This window comes from Theobroma cacao, chromosome 9, assembly GCF_053813885.1.
Source record: "Theobroma cacao isolate CCN51 chromosome 9, ASM5381388v1, whole genome shotgun sequence".
Taxonomy (NCBI): Eukaryota; Viridiplantae; Streptophyta; class Magnoliopsida; order Malvales; family Malvaceae; genus Theobroma; species Theobroma cacao.
The window spans coordinates 40,387,074-40,410,214 of record NC_142647.1 but is presented as its reverse complement, the minus strand read 5'-3'; the positions used below and the strand labels follow the sequence as shown (position 1 = coordinate 40,410,214).

At 34.2% G+C, this 23,141-nt stretch overlaps 1 protein-coding gene across 3 annotated transcripts; it reads right to left on the bottom strand.

Annotated features, from left to right (window-relative positions):
• Nucleotides 1-408: 408 nt before the first annotated feature.
• LOC18589796 (copper-transporting ATPase HMA4-like) lies at nt 409-8,035 on the bottom strand. Of its 3 annotated transcripts, none has more exons than XM_088810231.1 (9): nt 7,907-8,035; nt 6,734-7,020; nt 5,217-5,956; nt 4,609-5,080; nt 4,357-4,524; nt 3,066-3,320; nt 2,275-2,397; nt 1,476-1,973; nt 409-1,149 (listed from the first exon to the last, which is right to left on the bottom strand). In XM_088810231.1, exons 2-9 carry the CDS (start codon nt 7,013-7,015, stop codon nt 727-729), a joined length of 2,961 nt encoding a protein of 986 aa, XP_088666357.1. In that variant the 5' UTR covers nt 7,016-7,020; nt 7,907-8,035; the 3' UTR covers nt 409-726. The 3 variants fall into 3 exon arrangements, with proteins under 3 accessions (XP_088666357.1, XP_007014991.3, XP_007014992.3); XM_007014929.3 differs by lacking the exon at nt 7,907-8,035 and adding an exon at nt 7,618-7,890; XM_007014930.3 differs by lacking the exon at nt 7,907-8,035 and adding an exon at nt 7,433-7,590.
• Between the last annotated feature and the right edge of the window lie 15,106 nt (nt 8,036-23,141).

Sequence of the window (23,141 nt, the reverse complement as noted above, 5' to 3'; positions counted from 1 at the left end):
AAATTTTATTTATTGACCTTACAGTAAGGTTACTTACTGCAGCGTTCACCATTAAAATCGTCCACAAAAAAATGTGTAATACATCGATACTTGTTGAGAGGGATCCTTGTTTTATTTTTTGATATGTATTGACACACCTTAATTTGTTGAGGAAGATTCCACCAAGCTACAGGATGATTGGTTTGATTCAGCCTGGCCCATTGATCCTATTTTGTTTGTTGCTTCGTTAGAAAAGAGATGGAGAAGCAGCCTTCTGTTTCTTGCTCATGCTTCTTTGCTACCCGAATGCTTTTGGACATCTAATGAAATGCCGGAAACTTGTAGCATTATGCATTTGCGATTCCTGAAGCACTCTAAAGCAAAATTGGGATGAAACCACTCATGCCATCTAATAGAGATTTACATCCATGATCTTTAAACTAAGCTAATCTTCTCATTGGAAATGATCCATTATCCCAAATGACAAACTTTACACTTTTAGTTATACAAGAAATATAACTATATGGTAGTCCATCTCTCTCAAGTACCATTCTAGAGAGAACGTTAAATTAGCCTTTCCAATGGAGCGATAATCGCATGAAATCTTTTGCAATAACATCAACCTATTCAGAAGCTAGGATCTGGTGGAATAATCTAAGGACCTTCCTCGTTTGCATGGTTAATAACTGCCGCAGTGGGAACAGCAGATATTATGCAGTTAGATATGAATTACCAAAATGTAACCCATCAGGTGGATATGGAGTAGTGACTTTGTCCTTTTGTATCTTGGACTACTAAAGGCTTCCTGTAAAACTGCAACAAGAGAGAAGAACAAACTACACTCAGAGACGAGGCGGCCATGCATGCACCAGCTAGCCAAGGTGGTAACCGAATTCCAGTGAAGGGATATAAGATTCCAGCAGCAACTGGCACGCCAAGAATGTTATAACCAAGGGCCCACACATAGTTAAGCCAAATGCGGAAAATGGTCTTTCTGGACAGGTCTATTGCTGTAACTACATCTTGCAAGTTGCTTTTGATGAGTACTATGTCGGCTGCTTCTATTGCTACATCAGTACCAGCACCAATTGCCATGCCTACATCAGCTGCGACTAAAGCAGGTGAGTCATTTATTCCATCTCCCACCATAGCAACAGTCAAGCCTTTCATCTGCATTTCGTATTCAAGAAAAACATTTAATCAGATTTTATGCACGTAACGTATGGAGAGCCTGATAGGTTAAACAAGAATCTACATTCAAACACCTGGGCACATTTTTACTTTGCCAAACTGGACATCAAGCCGTCTTTCTCACCTCCCCCACCACCCCCCCCCCCCCCCCCCCCCCCCCCCTCCACACACACACCCTTCTCCCTATTTATTATATTGGAAATTATGTAGTTTCTACTTTCTAATGAATAGCATTTCATAATGCATTTTACAGAATCAAGCCATGTAATAAAGAAAAAGATAAAGGAAGAAGATAAGAAGCTTACCTGCAATTCTTTGATCCTATCAGCTTTTCCCACTGGATCTGTCTCAGCAATCACCTTCTCTATTCCAACCTCCTTTGCAATGGCAGTTGCAGTAGCCCAGTTATCACCAGTTACCATGATGCTTGAAATGCCCATTGAGCGAAGATATAATATAACTTGCTTAGCTTCTGGCTTCACTGGATCAGTTACTGCAAAAGCTCCAACAACCTTTCCATCAATGGCAACTAAGACACAAGTTCGAGCCAGTTGCTCGTTTTCTGAAATGTAGTCCTCAATCTCAGGACCAACTGTGACATTATAAGTCTGCATAAGCCTCTTGTTTCCAACCAAGACCATTTTGTCACCAACTTTTCCACTGACCCCAGTGCCGGGGTGCACCTCAAAGTCCCTAGCCTCTTTGAGATGTTGATTGTTGGGTTGATTGTTAGATTCTATCTTCTGATGCAACTTTCTAGCATGCTCCAGGAAAGCTTTGGCAATTGGGTGCTCGCTGTTTGCCTGGAAATTTAATGGTAAAAAGCTCACAAAACTAGCTTGAGTCATTCAGTGGCATTAAACAATATTGCACCTTTCAAGAAGTTATAGCTAAAATACATTTCCATTTAGGTTAAATCTAATATATTGAATTGCATGTTCTGTCAAAATAAGCTTTGGTTTAATAATTCCCCCAAAACTCAAAAACAAAAAATCCAGGTGCATAATTCAGGTTCTCCAAATTTCTCACCAAGCTTTTTAGGTATCGGTTCCCATAGCAACTTCACTGAATACTATCAGAACAGGACAGAAAATAGACACGTACCTCTGCAGCAATAGCCATATCGCAGAAGTCTTCCATTGACATACTTGAAAAGAGCATGACACTTACAACCTCTGGTTTCCCAATTGTCAACGTCCCCGTCTTATCAAACACAATTGCTGTCACCTATAGGATACAAGGGAAAAGGTAGTTCAGGTCACAACACTCATCTGCAAAGGGAACTTGTGACATTGAATATATCCAACTTCCAAGACTTAAGTACACCTTGTATTATTGTTAAAAGATGCAAAACCATAAGGAAATAAAGAATACTTCCGAACAAGACATCTGTGATTGTGATGTAAATAACAGTGTGAAAGAGGCCTTTTGATCTGATATGCCGGTTATTTGAAATGAATAAAATGAACAAGAAGTGACCTTCCAATACAAACAACCAATCATAAAAATTAAAATTTAAAAGGGTGATGCTATTTTAAAGAAATTACATTTTTAGCAAATGCTGAGTTGCTACTTTGATGAGTAAAAATTGCTATTTTCCTAAGAAAAAATAATATCTTAGAATGAACCTATAGTAGATAACTTTCAAACTGAAATGAATGTCACTCAAAATTGGACATTCAAGGATTTGTGATTCTTGTAACAACAATATTGAGATTTCAGTTCATTTGTTTTGTTATCCAAGTATAATAATCACTAGAAACAAATTCTGCACTAAGAGATATCAAGTTGCTAATGATGCTCAACCATTATTATGAAGCTCATATATACCAAATAATCAACTCAACTTCAATCCTGTCCCATTCTAGCTGTTTCCAAAACAAAATTGGTTTTACCTTGTGTGCCTTCTCAAGTGCATTTCCACCCTTAATAAGCACACCAAGTGAAGCACCCTTCCCTGTGGCAACCATGACTGCTGTAGGGGTCGCTAGCCCTAGAGCACATGGGCAAGCAACCACAAGCACTGAAATACCAAACTGCAGTGCAAGTTCAAATTTATCCATGCCTTTCGGAATCCAATGTTTAGGATAAAAACCAATAACTCCAGGAATCAACCATCCCAAATAAGTTATGAGAGCGCAGAGAACAACCTAATATTGGACAAAAAACAACATGGTACATTCTATCAGCAATTTACATAGAACATTAAGTAACAAATCGAACAGTCCTGTAAAACAGCAGAATGAGTGCCATGGTTAGAATCACATAAGAATTGACATGATGCACAAGTTCTACACTCTCTCAGCCCACATTGGTGAAGGCAAATAGAGTACGAGAGAAAGCGGGCAGTAAAATGAAAGCCATATATACAGCATAACTTGTGAGCCTAAACTATTATAAACAAAGTAAAAACATGTTAAAAATAATAATAATAAAAAAAAGTTGCTCGTTCCTAACTGTGATGTAACCAGACAAATTCATTTTTCCATGTTGGCCTCTTCATCAAGCAGTATGAGTACAGTTGTGTGCCATATAGAAAATAACTCATCATATATAATAGCATCCATAACCTCAGTCCCTATTGCTTGTCAAATACGAAATAATTATGCATTCAGCATATTTCTCTAAGATCATTTCAGTATTATGCAACAGTCAATAATATATGGGTTTTATTGTCTGGAACTCCACCCAAGCACTTGAAAAGCACAAATCAGTGGCTCCCTCTCAGAAATAGTCTCCATAGACCATAAATGTGCACAAATAAATAAAATTCTACCACATAAAGCACTAGATTTTTTTCTCTGATTTTTTCCAAATTCTGCAGAAAATAATTTGTAATTTTGGCTTAACCAAGCAGATTCGTTAAAGGTTCAAATGAGTAAACTATCTGACAAACAATTCAACTGTCCGCAATTATCTGTGACAAAGCTCTAGATGAAAAAAAAAATTTGTGTTACAGAAGACAGAGTTTCCAAACTCCAGCTGAGAGCCTGACATGGGGAAGTGGATGTTTAAAGCTATTTGATACATTCAAATTTCCAGATAATAATTTAAAAGTTTTTAATATTTTGAAAAGATAAAAAGAAGAAAAGAAACATTTCAACTAAAGAAAATCAAGAAAAAGAAGTTCATCAGCTTTATGAAAAAGCAATAAACAAAAATTTGAGGAAGTAAAAAAGAACTTACTGCAGGAACAAAAAACCTAGAAATCTGGTCTGCAATTTTCTGAACAGGTGCTCTGGCAAGCTGAGCAGCTTCAACAAGCTGAACAATTTGAGAAAGCGCAGTTTCTGACCCAACATGAGTGGCCTTGATCAGTAAACATCCATTCTCATTCATAGTTCCACCAATAACCTAATCATGGCAATCGAAAAAAAAATCAGCATTTAAAACATTTAGGCATACATCAAAAGTAAAAAATAGGCAAGAAAATAATACCTTGTCACCAGGCTTTTTAGCAATAGGCCGTGCCTCCCCTGTGATCATACTCTCATTCACATAGCTTTGACCATCAGTCACAATGCCATCAACGGGAACCTTCTCCCCAGGAATGATCTTGATTATATCATTCCTTTGTATCAGTTGGGTGCTGATTTCCACTTCTGAGACAACATTTCCATCATCATCTAATGTTAGCAAACGAGCAGTATCAGGAGCAAGGTCCATCAGCTTGGCTAAAGCATCTGATGTTTTCCCTTTAGCCACCACCTCTAAATATTTTCCCAAGAGAATAAAGGATATCAACATTGCACTTGTCTCAAAAAAATCTTGCCCTTCAAATGTATCTGAGCTCAGAGCCTTAATTGCTATGTAAACAGAGTAAAAATATGCAGCATTGGTGCCCATGGCAACTAAAACATCCATATTAGCAGATTTTCGTCTCAATGCATGGTATGATCCTGTATAAAACCTGGCAGAGATATCAAGAGGCAAAGAACTATTACGCAGCAACAACTGGTCTATAATCAGTATATGCTACTTCTGAGGAATGGAAATGCTGAAACCAATATTTATTGTAAAGGGAAAAATGAATATCAACTCATTACCTTCGGCCAACAATGAACTGTACTGGTGTGCAAAGAATCCATCTCAGAAGCAATCCAACAGTAAACATGTTGTAGATCTTGTATTCTAACCAATTTCCAAAAGGAGGAAGCATTGGAAGTACCATGGAGAATATAAATACCGGAACAGAGAACAGGCAGCTTGAAAGGAACTGATCCCTATACATACTAATTTCATGCTGTTGCTCAGCTTCTCTTTGTCTGGGGGGTATATACAAGCTTGCCTTGTATGAGCCATGACCAACTTTTTGTATGCCTTCTATAAGAGATCTTGGACCAGTTAGGTCTGGATCATAGGTGACAGCGAACTTATTTTCTTCCAAATCCATTTCAATGTGATTAACACCTATGGCTGACTCAAGGTAGGATTGAATAGTGTTCATCTCCTCCCCTGAGGACACTCCCTCAAGTTTTAGATGTACTTTGTTCACTTCATTTCCAGAATTAATGAGTTTAGCTCCAAAGCCAGCATCTTCTATTGCTTCAATGATGCGATCCGGATCGGTAACATTTCGATCAAAGTGAACCTTAGCTTCTTCAAGAGCTAGACCAACCACTGCTTTTTTAACTCCATCCAACAATTGTAGAGCACGTTCAAGGGACTCAGAACAGCTTGTACATGCCATTCCCTTAATCCTGAGCCTACAGACTGCTATTTCTTGCTCTGGAAACTCAGTAACGGGGAAACCAGCATCCTCTATGGTCTCTTTAATCTTTTTTGTCTAAAATAAGTTACAAGGAAATGCTTTGAATTCCCAATTATGAAGTGAAATAAACTAATTTTAATGAAATAAAAGAAGAAATACAAAACACAAAATAATTTACCATTTAAGACAATGAAGATAAACCTGCCAGAGTTTCATTAAACTCTGTATGAAGTGTTCAATCCTATGAGAGAAAGATAGAATAAGGCCCATGATTTGGCACTAGTTTTCCCACACAACCTTTGTTTGTCTGTCTGGTGCCATGGTGGTGGCAGTATGGGGTGCAGTAATACAAGTTATCTACATTTTTGTCAGCATTTTATAGCCATGGGTGCATGACACACACAGAGTAGGACAAGACAACTCTATCATAAACCCTCTTCTAAATTAATATTAAGATTCACATATCCTCTCTCTTCCTTTTTCATTTCAGCAACTTAATGGAAAATCCCAAAAGAAAAATGGAGTCAAAAGAGAATGTTTATGATCCAACTTTGTATCACAAATTAAAGCATAGGTCTGCTTGCTATAGAATGAATTTATTAGCAAGAGGAGAGACAAAAATTTAAGAATTGTCTGTTAAGAAACAAATCCAAGCAACATTATGTTACAATAGCTCCAACAAATTGCAAGAAATCCATAAATACATTGGAAAACAGGAAAGGGAAGCAGTTAACAGGACCCTGTAGTCAAGTTGTCTACTGTAATCATAAATCATAATCCACATTTTTTTTTAAAGTTAGATCATAATCCACATTAATATGACAAAGGTTCAATGAATTTCTTAAAACTTACATTTATGAGCTTTGGAACGTATTCAATTGCGGCTTGACCTTGAATTGGTGACACCGAGACACTCTCAACACCCTTGAGCCCTCCAAGCACGGATTCTATGGAAGTCACACAAGATGCACACTTGATATTCCCTATTCTGAACATCACTGTTCTCTTCCTATCCAACTTATCAACAGGTTCAGGTATACTTATGGAAACACTATCCCGGGGCTCCAGCAAAGGCCTATTAAGATCATCCCTCCCATTCACTTCAGCTTTCTTGCCTCCAAAATTAGTACTCATGGCTTCTGCGAAAAGGCAGTAAGGGAAAAATAAAACTCAAAACAATTTACACTTTGTGTTAGTAATACAACAATTTGTAATGCAAACTTCGAAAACCAAAATTCAGTGAAAGATATGAGCAAAAGATTTTCTTTCAAGGTTACCGAACATTAAACAAAAAAAAAAAAAACAACAAAATCAGAGCTGAATCATTAATTTAACAACTGCAGAATTCAGATAGCAAAAACAACCGATTGTAGTATCAAATATAATTACATAATTGAGAAAAAAATCAAATCAAAGCACATAAAAACAGCCGCTAAGACTTCGTACAAATCAAACATGATGAAACTTGCTTAGAATTATACTTTATTATCAAAAATAAAAAATAAAAAAAACTAAAGCCCACACAAAAGTTTTCATGAAAACAAAACATACCAAGAAGAGAACTTGATAGTTCAAACTGAAACGAAAACCTTTGCTTCAAAAAAAACGAACTTTGGGCAACTCAGAATATGGAGCAATAAACAAAGAACAGAACCATCAAAAGAGAAAAACAGAAACCCCGAAGTTTAAACAAGCCAAAGAACTAAAAACCATAATTCAGATAGCAAAACACTCACGGTCACGCATATATATAATCGAAGAGACCCTTTTTCAAGGGCAGTTAGGGTTGTATTCTTTTGCTTGGGGAAAACGACAGAGAAAAAGGTGACAGTTTTTCTTTTTCTATTGAAAAGAGGGGGAATTGTTAACTTAGGTTATAGAATTAGAATTTAGATTTAACAAACTTGATTAAATTTGCTAAGGGCTTTTTTTTTTTTTTGGAGAGGAAAGGGAATTAAAATGGACGGTCGCGGGAAAGAGAGAGAGAGAATAAGAGAGAAAGAAAACAGAGAAGAAGTGGCAGACCTGCCCTTTTGGAGGAGGAGTGGGCGGAGGGTTTGTCTTATATAGCTGGCCACCTTTTTGAATATTTGAACTCAACGTCTTGTATGCCTTTCCCACCACCCTGTTTAGCCACCCTCCCGAACCATAAATAACTATGCTTATGCATAAGTAACCCACGCCTTGCTGCTACTTTATATATTTGTATACATAGAGAGAGGAGAATAGCTACTCCAACTTCAGGTGTGGGCGTCAATTTTGATACTTTACTTCTCATATTACTATTTTCTTATGTCAATACTTTACTTTTGGAGATAAAAGTAATAGTAAAACAATAAACATCGGTACAAATATTGAGAATTACTTTTCTCACAAATATAATATTAAAATAAACTATTGATTAAACTCAAAATTAAAATTATTAATACTCGAGATTGATGATTTTATTAATTGAGTCAACTTCTCATTCGTCTTATACTATTGCTGCTACTTTTGATGCCGATATATATGTAGCTCCCCTCAACCTTTTCATTTATTTTTTTGACTATGATATATTGGATTTAAATACATTTTTTTTTGGGTGGGTAGGATAAGAAAATATATATTGTATGTCTTATCCATGTTCGTCGTAAAATTTTATGCTGAATTAATAAATACACACCATTGGATGGTTGTCTTGGATTTCTTCAAGTTGGAAGAATTGATGCACGCACGTTGACTCAGTCATTTACTAAATGAACCTTTTTTTTTATTATTAGAAAAGCGAATAAATCTTTATCATTGCAACTGCTATGATCATTGCTTGAAAAATCTTCACATGGTACTTTTGACGGCTTATATATATACACCATTTGTAAAATGATTTTTGATGGATAATAAATAATTATCAATATAAGAGAATTAAAATGACAAACTATTTAAAATTTTTTTTGAATTATTTAAAAATTTTTAAATAAGTATTTATTCTTTTATTATAATCAATTAAACTCTAATATTTTTATTTTTAATTAAATAAGTCATTATAATTAACAGTCGATTAATTAATTATCATTTTCATATCATGCGATGTTGACGTGACATATTGAAATATCCTAATAGATGCAGACGAGACATATTTATGTTATATGATGATATCACAATGTGATATTTTCACCTTCTAAATCAATATTATGTAGACATTAAAAAAATTACAAATAGTGTTTTGACTAACGGCAGTTAGTCAATTAGAAAAATCACATCTTACTTAAGTGAATTATGATAGCGACTAAGACATAATTACCTTAAAATGAAATTTTCTAACCTCCCAATCAACTATTTTAATAGAAAATGATAAATCGAATATTCATGAAATGCACTGAATTGATGATTTGCCTAGAAGCATTTTGTTTGTGTGTCTTTTTTTTTTGGCAATGTTTTGTATGCGTATTCAATTGCATCGGTTTTAATTAATAAATTTATATTTTATTTAATTATTTTCAATTGGGAAGTTCAGGCATGAATCTCACCCAGTAAACTTTATCTGACAGTAAGAAGTTTACCATGTATTGTGATGCTTGCAAAACTTTGGCTTGAAAGGGGTCTTGTTCACAGAACCGAACAGCAAAAATTTATACACCCTACGATTTTTACCTAACCTCACCGGCTTACCCTGTTCAGTAATTACAATTGACTAGTGGAAATTTTACTATGGCTTGTGTAATAACCTAGCTTTTAACCGTGCACTGGGTCTCGTATACAAAAATTAACCAAGCAGTAAAAATGGAGAGGAGGCTACAAAGTTAGGTGAAATTTTGTACTCCAACATCTGTTTATGGAGTTAATTCCTCTACGAATTAAAGTGCAATTGGAAATGCCTTAATATAAAACTTAAAATGTTTGATTGTGATTGAAAAGCTCAGCTTCATCTTTACGACCAACAATCCAACATGCAACAACATGATGAATATAATCAGTTTGCTCAATTGTAAGAGCAAGTTCTTATACGCTTTTGCGGTTTTTTTTAAAGATACGCTTTTAAGATTTAATTAAATAAAATTTATCAAATTAAACTTTATAATTATAAATCAAATGCATATATAAATATATTTATTTGAATTTTTTTGAATATAAATTTAAATTAGACTTTATATAAATATGACCCTAATATGATATAATGGATAACAATATGACATACTTATGTCGAATGATGATTCAAACATATGGCATTTTCACTCTTCATGTCAGTGTCACATTGGTATAAAATGATAAGTGACATTTTAACTAACGGTAATTAGTCAATCGTTAGTTATAAAAATTTATTTGATCCAAAATAAAAATATAGACTTGATTGAACGTAATAGAAGAATAAAGACTAATTATTTAAATTTTGTTGAATAATTCAAAAATTTTTCCAAATATTTTGCCATTAATGGTTTAATGTCATATTACTCAAAATTAAATTAAATTTTATTTTAATAAGTTTTTACATAATTAATATCATATATCATCAACTATCATCATACTTATACACAATAACTGATTTTTTAATTTAAATGGTTGTTGTGCTACAACAAGTGTAAACTTCTTATGGAAAGACTTGGGGTCGATTTAGTTTGCGTTGTATAAAGGGGAAATAACATATTACCTTTTTATTCTGAAATTGCACCAAAAATTAACAGTTTATGATTTTCTTTTTTAGTAAATTTGAAGAAATCTGAGGACGAGAACAGTTTGAGTAGGATCTTAGGCCTTATCTAGCTAGCTTTAGTAGTTTGTTGAACTTTGGACCACCAAGAATAGAAATAATAAAAATGAAAGAGAGGATCCAAAATAATCTGGTTGCTCTTTTAAGGCATGATTGGCGTAGGAGAATCATGAATCATGCACCTGCTGCATGCGCTTTAAGTATTACCCACAAAGGGTTCAACGTACTCATATAGATATATATGCTTTGGTGTCTGGGAAAATAGTGATGGGCACATTATATACAAGGATGATAAAAGAGAAAAGGTCAATTTCATTTCTCATCTTTTTGCAGAAACCCAAAGTTACCAACCCCTTTTCTCTGCTGCAGCTTTCTTTTTCCTTTGTTATGTACTTTCTTATCACCAACACCAACCCCTTTCGACCTAATTCTCTCCTTTTCGTTTCTTGTTATAATGCTGTCATAATTCACAGCTCACTACTGTTTTACGGTATTCAAACCACAACACTTCCGCATTAACAACTGAACAAATGGATCTACAATTCCTTTCTATGCTAGCTAGCATTGTTTTAAAAAATCCTTTTTCTTTTTCCCTTTCTTTTTTCTCCTTTATAGATAAGCAATGGAATAATCCATGAGCCAAAAAGAAAGAAGCAGCGATGGAAGTATCCAGTACTTGAATTCTATATGGTTAATGTATTTAGCTGCATTAATTATCTTGGTTTGGTTATAATACGGTAAGAAATAATCTGTTTTCATCTCTGTTACCTACTCACTCACCTTCATACCAAACCCCAATATTATTCAAGACTTATGTGAGGAAATATTACTAAACTTCTAAAATGATTAATTGGTTGTATCGTATATATGATTCGCTTAAGTGAACTTTTACGTAGGATAAACTTTTCATTGAACACATATAAATTCTTCATTCTTTTTTTTTCCCCTTTGTATAACAGAAAAGTGCTAGCAACACTTGAACTTAGCTTATCAAGATTTTTACGCAAAACTTGTATTCATCCCATGTTAGAAAATACGAGATATAAGAAGTAGGAAGAACAAAACAAATTTGGCTTTGAGATGTGAAGATCACTTTTTTAAAGGCTATATATTATGCCTTTAGAATACAATAAAGTCTCAAAATTCTCCAAACAGAATTAGTAAAAATGGTTTTGAAAAAAAAAACCTTAAATAATTGATCATAGACATAAGTTTCTGTTGTATAAACATAAATTTTTTTGTTATACAATTACTATAAACAGTTGTTTCTGTCAAATAAAATCAATTAGATTAATTTTATTTAAATTCCAAAAATAAAGTTTAATATTAAAATATTAAATGCATTCACCAAATAAGCCCAAGGCACTAGTGTGCTCATCTTTAGTAATAAATTTTCAATATTGGGCCACTAGGATAGTCCTAATAAGCTCAATATGTCACGAAATTATTATCTCTCCCCAAAATGTTAAGCTCATAAGGTGTGCAACACCCACACTTATAAGCTTTTCAAAATCTCCCTACTTATCCGATATGGGATTGAAGCACTATGTATACTTCTTTTGAAGTGATTGGCATGACATTCTCCCATAATCTATCTTACAACGCCCTCGCCACTAATGGACACCCTGCTTGCCTCCCCTTTAGAGGTGCTTGGCGTGGGTCAAGTCTAGGTCGTGTCCGTTCTAATACTATTTTGTCACAAGGTCATTACCCTCTTTCCAAAAGGCTAACTTGATAGGGTGTGTAGCTCCCATACTTATAAGCTTTCCAAAATTCCCCTACTTGCCTAATATAGGATTGAAGCACCCTACCTACTTCCTTGGAAAAGCTTGGCGTAACACAATGCACTAGGCCTCATCCATCTCAATTGGTCCAAGTATTAAAGATTAGAGGGTTGTCTTCTTCACATAGTTTATTTAAGGCCTTTCTATTAAATGTGAAATATGGGATATGTAAGTATCAAGTTTTGCACTTTGAATTGGTAATAAAAAATATGTACTTTTTCTGAAATAAAATGAAATTTTTATAAAAACAAAAAGGCATAATGTTCAAATAAGTCCCTAAGCTATTCAGAAAATTGAAAGAAGCCCTTATTCTTTTATTATGCTCAATCAAGCTCCTGTACTTTTATTTTTGATCAAATAAGCCTTTATAACTAATGATTAATTAATTGTTATTAATTAAAATACCACTTGCCATTATATATCTAGATGGCATTGACATGGTGTTGATGTGGAGGGTGAAAAATGCCATATGATCATGTTACCATTCTAAATTAACATGTTATATCATCATCAATTATAATATGTTAACATTTCACGTTAGTGCCATGCAATATAGAATGACAAGGGACATTTTGATTAACTTAATCATAAATTATAAGGGCTTATTGGACTCAAAATAAAAGTACAAGGGCTTATTTAGCTCAAAATAAAAGTACAAGGGCTTGATTGAACACAATAAAAATATAAGGGCTCATTTGAATTTTTCTAAATAATTTAAGAGCTTTTTTAGATATTATGCCAAATAAAAAGAATGATCAACCAACACTTCTTTGTACCAATTGTCACTTCTGTGTGTTGATCAACAAATTAACTGATGCTTGAGATAAAAATGAATCTAACTTAAATCTTGTAAATTAATGAATTTGGAAAACTCATATTTGTTGATTGACACTTCACATTGTTGATAAACCCGGATTCAATTTTTGAGATAAAGATGAATTCGTCTGAAATGTTGAGAATCAATGAATTTGTCAAAATTTGAAGTATTTGACACTTAGTTTTTGCATTATAAGTTTCTTTTTATTTTTCTCAAATTACTTGATAATTTATCTTGTCATAATAATTTCTTTCAAAATTATCATTTTCAAATGATAAATCTTTTATTTTTCTTCAAATATGAGTTATTTGTTGCCTTCGATCTTGACCGTGTCATTCCATCCCCTCTTAACTATACATAACCTTTCCATTTCACATTTTTCCACGCCTAAAAAATTCAGAAAATTGTCTTTTCTCTTTTTTTTAGTGCTCTCTTCTCCAATGCACTAATAATTCTTAAGAAATGTGGTTTTTCAAAAAAAAAAAAATCCAAGAAAAGTGGTTCAATGATTTAAAAGTAGCTAAAAAGTTATGGAGGGTTCTTTTGATAGGGAAAAAAGACGTGTTACAACAAGTAAAATGGAATGCACTAAAGGTGACAAAGAGGAATATTGGTGTAGTCTTTGAAGCGTAAGTGCTTTTATGGCAATCAATGAGGCATAAAAAATCAAAAAATAAGTAATGAAAGTGGCAAAGTATGGCAGATGGAAAAAGCTGAGTAGAGAGAAGATTTGGAAAAGCCTTGAGAAAGTTTTGAGAGTAGTTTGATGATTTTCTAATGTCTCTCAAATTTCCAAACTCTCATATTTATACTAAACAAGAGCACTTTCTTAGAAACAGTTGATAAAAGAAGAACACTTTTAGAAGAACACGTTCTACATGGCAAAACGTGCTTGTTATGGGAAAAGCACATTTATTATGAGAAGAAAGTCTTATGGGAAAAGCACATTAAAGAATAGCTAATTGGATGTTAAGAGAATGAGTACGTAATTGGATAATGCGCATAAGTTTTGGGTAGTGGAGTAATGACACTAAATAATGTGGCATGTGCTCTTTTAAGAAAGAAGGAAAAGGTAAAGCACATGTATTTTAGGAAAAAGGTTAAGAGAAAGTCTTCTTAACTACCTTTATATCTGATCACCAAGCCAAACTCTCTAAACATTCCAAATGTGAAAATAACTCGTAAATCCTATTACTCGTTTTGAGTTACTTTCAATTTCTTGTGTGACATGGCAATTCAATGCTTGTTCTTATTCTGTTAGATAATACTTAAACAAATAATAATTAGCCAAAATTGGACATCTACATTTTGCCCTTTGCAAAATAATTCTTATTAAAAATTTTATGCATAAAATAAGAAGGTGCAATTTAAGTCATGCACATAAAATAAGAATAAGTAATGCAAGGCATGTTTTTTTTCTTAAAAAGAAAGAATAGCCAATAAAGCAATGTCAAAACACATTTTTGCACCTATTCCCTTTTAAAGTGATATCTTCTTTAATTAGAACCTTTATTGCTTTTGAACTAGGCTTCAAATCCTGTGTACATTCTTAGAAACTTGGAAACATGCAATGTTTCAAATTTATACCTTTATTATTATCGTTGTTGTTATTATTATTGTTACAAAATTTGAGTGTGGTTAGGAACTTCCACTTGGAGTGTTATGCACTTGGGAAGGTCATTTGGGCGTTACACATTTGAAAACATCTCTATGTGTTATGCACTTGGGAACATCACTTGGGTATTATGCACTTCGAATGTCACTAATGCATTATGTACTTGAGAATGCCACTAATGCGTTACGCACTTGGAACGTCACTAGTGTCTTACAAACTTGAGAAATTACTTATGTGTTACGCACTTGAGATCGTCCTTATGCATTGCACACTTGGAATGCCATTAATACATTATGCACTTGAGAATGTACCTATGTGTTATGCACTTAAGAACATCTCTATGCGTTACACATTTGAGAACGTCCCATGCGTTACACACTTAGGAACATCTCTATACGTTATGCATTTGAAAGAAGTTAGACTTGTATCACTCTAAGACTGCAAAACCAGTTAGTCGCTATAGAGTCTTGACTTATGTGGATTTATCATTCATTTAAATGTGTTTATGAGAGAGATTCCAAAGTTCGGCCCCTACATTTAACATATATCAACCTTCTATGTCTTCCTCTATAAGTGAAGCCTTAAGGGATGATTATAGGGCTTGGGCATGGCATGATCAAACTTCCAAGGACAACATTCTTAAGGTGTTGGATGAAGTTGATCAATTTACTCCAAAGCCTTATGTGCGATCAAACAATAGCTTTGGTGATCCTACTATTTATTATTATAGGGAACCATTGAAACTAGAAAATTGAGCTCGCATGGATTGAATTTCTTATTATGGATTCTTACTTCTCAATTACCTTTTATGATTAAGATGATTGGTTCAGGTGCTAATAGGGACTCATTGTCTATTGAGGTATATTCTTTTTATAGAGTGGCGTGCCAATTGGGATATGATCAGCCAACTCCATCTAGACTCCTTTTACTTGAAAATTTCTCCACTTGTACTTCTTTATTTCTTATTGGGGTGCTTAATCATGATGTGAATAAGTTTCAAAACTGCATTGTCTTAACCTTTGATAGAATAAGTATCTACACTACTAGTTGGTTTGCTTATCAGGGAGATTGTCTTCAAGAATGGATCTCGTTTGTTATACTTGATCCTAAGATGTAATTGTGTGCTCTTTTTGTTAGTAGTAATGATGTGTCACTTGACTTGATTCCTCCTAAAAAGATTAAAACCTCTTGTTAGGTAAGCTTATTCCTCATTCTCTTTATCCCATTTTCATTACATTCCTACTCTGTTATTGAACTCTTTCACTTTTTTTTTTTAAGAGAGTCAACTTCGAGTGTAAAGGTGGAGGGACAAGATATCTCAAATTTTGAGGGTGAAGAAGAGTCATGTGATTACATGAATGATTATGAGTTGAACAATGAGTCAATTGAGGAGAGGCTTCCCATGATTATCTAAGCTTGGGAAAAAGGGTGGAAGGTAATACTATATCAAAAGGTATTTATGATCTAATAGATATGATTGATTTTCTACCTCTTACTATGCAAAATGTTGGTGATGTGAATGCCACTACTAGAGTTGATCAGAGTGTTCTTGGGGCCATTCAAAGTAACATGAATTCTCATATTGGCTTTGGAATGACTTAACATAACAATGCAAGTACCATTTCTGGTGGAACCTTTAGAGTTACTTGCATTCAAAACAACTTTAGAGTTAGTGCTACTTGTAACGTTTCTTCTACTCATTATGGCAGCAAAAATACTTCTCGCAACGCTTCTTCATCTCTTGAAGGTATTCCAAATAGTACTTATAATGTTTCTTTTCTTGGGGGTTGTTTTGAATACTATTCACAATGCTTGTTCTTTTCTTGGAAATGTTTCAAATACTACTCGCAATGTTTTTGCTTCTTTTAGAGGTGTTTCAAATATAACTCGGAATGCTTCTTTTTCTTTTGAGGGTGTTTCGAATACTGCTTGTAATGCTCCTTCTTTTCCTAGAGGTATTCTGAATAACTCAAGTATTATTTCTTTAAGTATTGTTATGACTCCTTTTGCTACTCATCGTGTGGCGTTCTTTCCAATGATAAAATATAGAGATAATGTTTTTGACACTCATTTTAGTCATGCCACAAAACTTGGAGTTTTTGGAGCGTATCTATAACACAGAAGGTGAATTTTGGCCTTTTGATAATAGAATCTTGAATACAACTATCATGGACATCTTGGGTAATGCCTTAAAGATTGCTTCCTTCCCATGAGTAGACATTTCTTTCGAGGAATTGAAGCAGATGGTGTGCTATATGGAAGATGTCCTCAAATTCGGTTGCCAAATTACATATCTTGACGTTTGTATAGCCAAGGCCAAAAAGTACATTATGACAAGGGTTGACAAACCTAGCATGGAGGCTGAGTTAAAGAGATTGACTCACACATGGCTTCACTAAGAGATCGAAAGATAAAGTTGCAAAAAATGCATCTACTTTAAAATATCACAAGACAATTAAGTGAAAATTGACTTTGAGAAGTCATTCGTAAAGAGACAAATAGTGGATCATATTCTCATACATGATGCTTCTTAATGTATTGAAAATTGACTGGTTTTATAACAACATTGGTCTTAGCTTGTAATATCCATTGTCATTCACCTCATTAACAATGTATGATCCTTCCCATTTTGGATTAAACTTAGCTACTGATGTTCTTCTTCTAATGTGCCTTATTGCATGGATTATTAGGTCACCCTCTTCAAAACTTTTTTTCCTTACTAGTTTGTCGTATGTGTTGCTCAATCTTCTTTAATATGTGGAAAAGTTCTTAACTTTATCCCTCATTTCTTCTAATGTTTCCAATTCCATCATTCGTAAAGCATCATTGTCCATTTCAGCATCCAAGGCTAATCTTGCTGATGGAACTAAGATTTCCACTAACAGAATAACTTCTATTCCCGTATACTAAAGAAAAAGGAGTAGCATTGGTAGGTCTTTGCTTAGAAGTTCTTTATGCCTATAATGCCATTAGAATAACATCATGCTAGATCTTAGGATTGTCATGTACCATTCTACTTAGCACCTTGAGCAGAGTCTTGTTGGTAGCTTTAGCATGACCGTTCCCTTTAAGGGGTTGACTTCAAATGGTTGACGTCATAAAGGGCTAACAGTTCCTCTATGTTAAAGTTAATAAATGGAATGCCATTGTCTGACAAAATACAGTTGGGTATTCCAAATCTGCATATGATACTTTTTTTAATGAAATTGGCCATGGCTAGGCTAGTTGCATTCTTCAAGGGAACAACCTCTACCCATTTGGTGAGGCATTTCGTTATTGCAAGTATCCATGTATGTCCTCTAGAATGGAGACTGATAGGCCAAATCAAGTTGAATGCCCAAGTGTGGAAAAATTAATGAGTGATGATGCTATAGAGTACTATAGTTGGAACATGTATGGTGTTTCCATGGACTTGACATTCATGGCATTTCCTTGCATAATTAACCGTATCTACTTCGATGGTAGGGCAATAGTATCCAAGATCAAATAACTTTTGATAAAGTTTCCTCCCCCTTCATGTTTTCCATTTCTTCCGGCATGAACTTCTTCCTATAAGTGATTTACATCATAGGAGAAACACACTTTAGTGGACATCCTGCAAATGATACTCGAAACAATTCATTCCCTTTAAGGAAAAAACGTTGGACTTTCTCTTTAATTGTCTTATGTTTTTTAAATTTGTTGGAAAAATTCCATTTGAAAGGAAATTGATGTAGGGTTTACGCCAATTGCAACCACTTCCTACAAAATGACATTCATGCACATTTGGAGGTTCCGGTAGACTTGGCAATTTTAGACACAACACGTTAACACAAAACAAGTTTGGATTTAATCTTAACGTGTTTCATGTCTAATCGTGTCTGACACGTTTAAAACATGAAAATTTTCGTGTCTTAATGTGTCAGACATGAGTAACACGTTTAAACATATTTAATTGATTGTGTTAATCATGTTTAAATGTATAAACGTGTTTAATCATGTTATTGTGTTAAAATGTGTATACATAACTCGTTTATCAACTTGTTAAAAATTAATAATCAAATACTATTTTAACCTTACTTAAATAATTTTAAACAATTATTTTAATAAGATTTTTAAATTTTATAAAGATAATAATGTAATTATGTCATGCCCAAACCTTAATTTTAAATTTTTTTTATTATATTTGATGTTATTGTTATTTTTTTTTGTTATAATTGTTTTTATAATTATTGATTTTAAATTTAAATAATAAAATTATATTTAATTATAAATATTTTTATTTAATTGTGTTAAACGTGTTATTAATTGTGTCGTGTCATATATTGACATGTTTAACAAACGTGTTAATCATGTCGTATCGTGTTACACAGTTATTAAACGTATACATGTACGTGTTTTAGATTTAAGACACGAATAGTATCTATGTCGTGTTCATGTTTAACCTTAACGTGTTTCGTGTCTAATATTGTCTAACACGTTTAAGACACGAAAATACGAATTGTCAAGTCTAGGTTTTGGACACATGGGACATGACTGTTGAAGTTGAAGCACATCTTTAGACATTGTCGGCTAAAAATACCTTACTCTTTGAAGTAACCAGTGCAATGGTGGTCCTTTTTCTCCACACTATTGTCCATGTACTGTTTTTAATTCTTCTTCTGCTTCATGCTTGGAATGCATCTAGCTAACACTTCATTGCTTCTCTTGCAGTATAACACACCATGGATAAGGATGAAATGCTTTAGTCTCATGATGGACCTTGGATTGAGTAGATCTCTTATGATGGGTGCACGTCAGTCTTCTTCTTCATAAGTGAGAGGTTATAATAGCTCACTAGATGGGCATGAGAGTTTTCTCTTCAACACTGAAATAGTACTTTGATCTTCTACCTGTATCTGTATCTTGGAAGCTAGGGTAATAAATGCAACTGCATGTCTATTATTCGATCTTGAATTATGTTCGCATTTCATGTTTTGGAATTTCTATAAAAAAGATTAGACAATATTTAGGTAAGATGTGAGCATAGGCTCTTTAAAGCAAAACTCACCATTTTTCTATTTTACAATGAGATTGGAGTCTCCATGGATACAAAATTTATTGACTCCCACAATAGTGGTCGCATACAAACTTAGGATTTACATTTCATACTTTGTTTGGCTGTTGGTGCATGGGAAATCCAACTTGAAGCCTAAAGAAAGAGGTCTCATTCCTAATTGTAGAGTGTGAAGCTCTATTTTTAGATTGAAAATATCTTTTTCTCTGCTTGGTATGCTTACCTTGTCCATTTCTTCTGAATGGGTTTGACTGTTATGAGAATTAAAGGATGACTCTTTCTTCGAGTGAGCTTTCCTGAGGGGAATTAAGACTATCCTAGAATTTCCAGCAAATTTAGTGAAAAAACCATCAAAATACAAGTCCTATTCTTTTTTTTTTTAAGTTAACAAAACATATGAAGTTCTCTTGGAATAGAATTGAGTATTACTTTTCAAATTAAGATGGGAAATGCACCAACAAATCTGAGGGAGCTTAAGACTTGATTGCCTTAAGTTGCACAACTGAAATGTCAAACTCTCCGAGTAAGAGGAGCCACCTTACTATTATCCCAAATAAGCTAGCTAGGAAAGCAAGAATTTGATGGGATCTAGCTTGGTTACTATTTTAAGTTTGTGAGCCAGGAAGTAATGGCGAAGCTTCTAAGTTGCATACAACAATGCAAGACAATACTTCTCCATCGATGGGTAGTTCAATTCACTCCCATTCAAACATCTACTCAGGTAATACATAGGTTGTTCTTGCCCTTCCACTTTTTTCACATGTAGAGCACCGATTGAATGTGGAGTTGAAGTGAGGTATATCATCATTGGTTCCCCTTGGATTGGTACGGTCATTGTCATGGGAGAAGTAAGAATACCTTTGATTTTCTCGTAGGCTTGTTGTTGCTTTTCAACCAATGAAAATGGAACTCTTTTCTTGATAAGAGCTTGGAAAGGTATAATGGTCTCCTTTAGGGCTAGAATAAACCTCTAGATGTAAGAAACCTTCTCCAACAAGCTTTTGAGTTGCTTTTGATTCAATGAGGGTGGCATAGACTAAATAGCTATTATTTTTGCAAGGTTTACATCTATGCCTTTCTTGTGAACCACAAAACCCATAAACTTAACAACTGTTACTCCAAAGGCATTCTTCAAGGGATTTATGTGTAGCTTATATTTTCAACATCACTTGAACACTCTTCTAAAGTCTCCAAGATGATTTAAAACCTTCTTAGACTTCACCACTATATCATCCACATAGTCTTTCATGCAATCATGCATCATGTCATGGAAAATTGTTGTCATGACATGCTAATAAATTGCACTTGCATTCTTTACTTCGAATGGCATGATTGTATAGTAAAAGTTATCAAATGGGGTTTTAAAGGCTATCTTCTATACATCACTAGGTGCCATTTTTATATGGTTATATCCGCTGAACCTATCCATGAATGAGAATCTTTCATGGCTAGCTGTAGCATCCACAAGAGTATAAATGTTCAAAAGTGAGAAATTGTTCTTAAGACAAGCTTTATTTAGATCTCTAAAGTGCACACACGCTCGAATTACTCCATTCTTCTTATTTACGAGAATGACATTAGCTAACTAAGTTAGGTGATGCATTGACTTGATGAACCAATCTTTTAAAAAGTTTGTTGATTTTTTCCTTTATCTAGTTTTCTACTTCATGGTGGAATACTCGTGCATGTTGCTTCATTGGCTCGGTTCTAAGAAAGATTTACAACTAATAAGTGATGGGTTTCTCATCCAATCCGAGCATTTGTTCATATGTCAAAGTGAACACATCTTGGAATTCCTTTAATAGCTGAACCATTGGTATTCTCTATTCTTCCGAAAGGCTCTTACTTATAAAGAGTGGTTTGAGAGTTTCTCCTTCTTCAACTAAGTTTAAGTCCTCAAACTCATCACCTTGTGGCTTTGGTTGTTCTTGTAGTTGTTCCCCTACAAGTGATGCTTTATGTGTCTTAACTATTTTTTCCATTTGAAGATAAGATGATGATAAATCAAGTAGTTCATGTGATATGCGATCAGAAGAGGATGCTTTTCTAAACCCTATACCCCATCATAAGTAGTGAACCATCTTCCCATCTTCGTGGGTATGAGAGCTTATTCCAGTTAAGTTTTTCTTTTTTCTTTTTTTCAACGTTTTCTCTTTCCTCCATGCTTCTTCCTCTTTGATATGATTTTTCCCTTTTTTTAAAAGTACTCATTCTATTATGGAAGTGGAACGTTTATAGGCCTAGTATGGTGGTTTTACCTCCCTCTGTTAGCTCCTTAGAGAAAGAAGCTTCAATGTAACTTAATTCATGGTGCTCAAATGTTGTCTTGGTCGTTAAAATGAAGATTTCTTTCCCTTTTTAGTAGCCTTTTAGGCATTGGTGTCGCGAAAAGGGAATGATATTATGAGTGTGCAGGAACTTTCTTTCTATGAAGAAATGATAGGCCACATTAGTTTCAATAACATGGAAGCAAGTCCAGTCTTGAATAGGTCCCATATTGAAACTCACTATGACTTGTCCTATAGTTGTAGTTTTTTTATTGTCGAAATATGTAATAGTCATGGGATGGTGCAAGCTTTCTAGGTTTATCTTCATAGCTTTCAAAGTAGACAATGGCATGAGGTATCATCAATGAATGTCCTTCGCATTGGGTATCCATTGACATTGTTCTTCACATAGAGTGGCTTGTTGTGATAGGGGTGTGATGCACACATGTCTACTTTTGTGAATACTATGGCTTTCCCTTATCCATTTGCCATTTTTCTCATAGGTAGTCCTAACAAGCTACACTCCCCATGTTGCGCTCTGGCTATTTGTACTAACAATATGGTTGTTTTCCTCTTTGAATCTTTCGAAAAGTGAAGTAAATCGAAGAAATGCTTGAAGTTAGGCATTTTCATGAGTGAGCCGACAATGAAAAAGGTAACCATAGCAGCTACACGCGTCATTTTCTTGATTGGAGGAAGGGGAAGGCTTTTCTTGAACATTGATAACTATACTTACATGCCCTCGGGCATTTGGATAAGTAAGGAATGGGTTATTTTGAATTTGTTATTTCTAATTAGGAATTCTTCTACTTGTGTTCTCCTGTGAAATATCTTATGTAAGTTTATGCATTCAGCAAATGGATGACCAATCGTGTGATGATAATTGCAATACCTCTGGCTAGACTTCTCTTTTGTCATTAGTGGTCGCGATACTTAAGGTAAATTTACCTATCCATATCTAATCCATTATTAAAGGAGTACCCTTACTCTGTTAAGTGGAATGAAGAATGCAGAGGGTGCGTCAATATCTTTATCTTGTTTTCTTTCGAAGTTGTCCC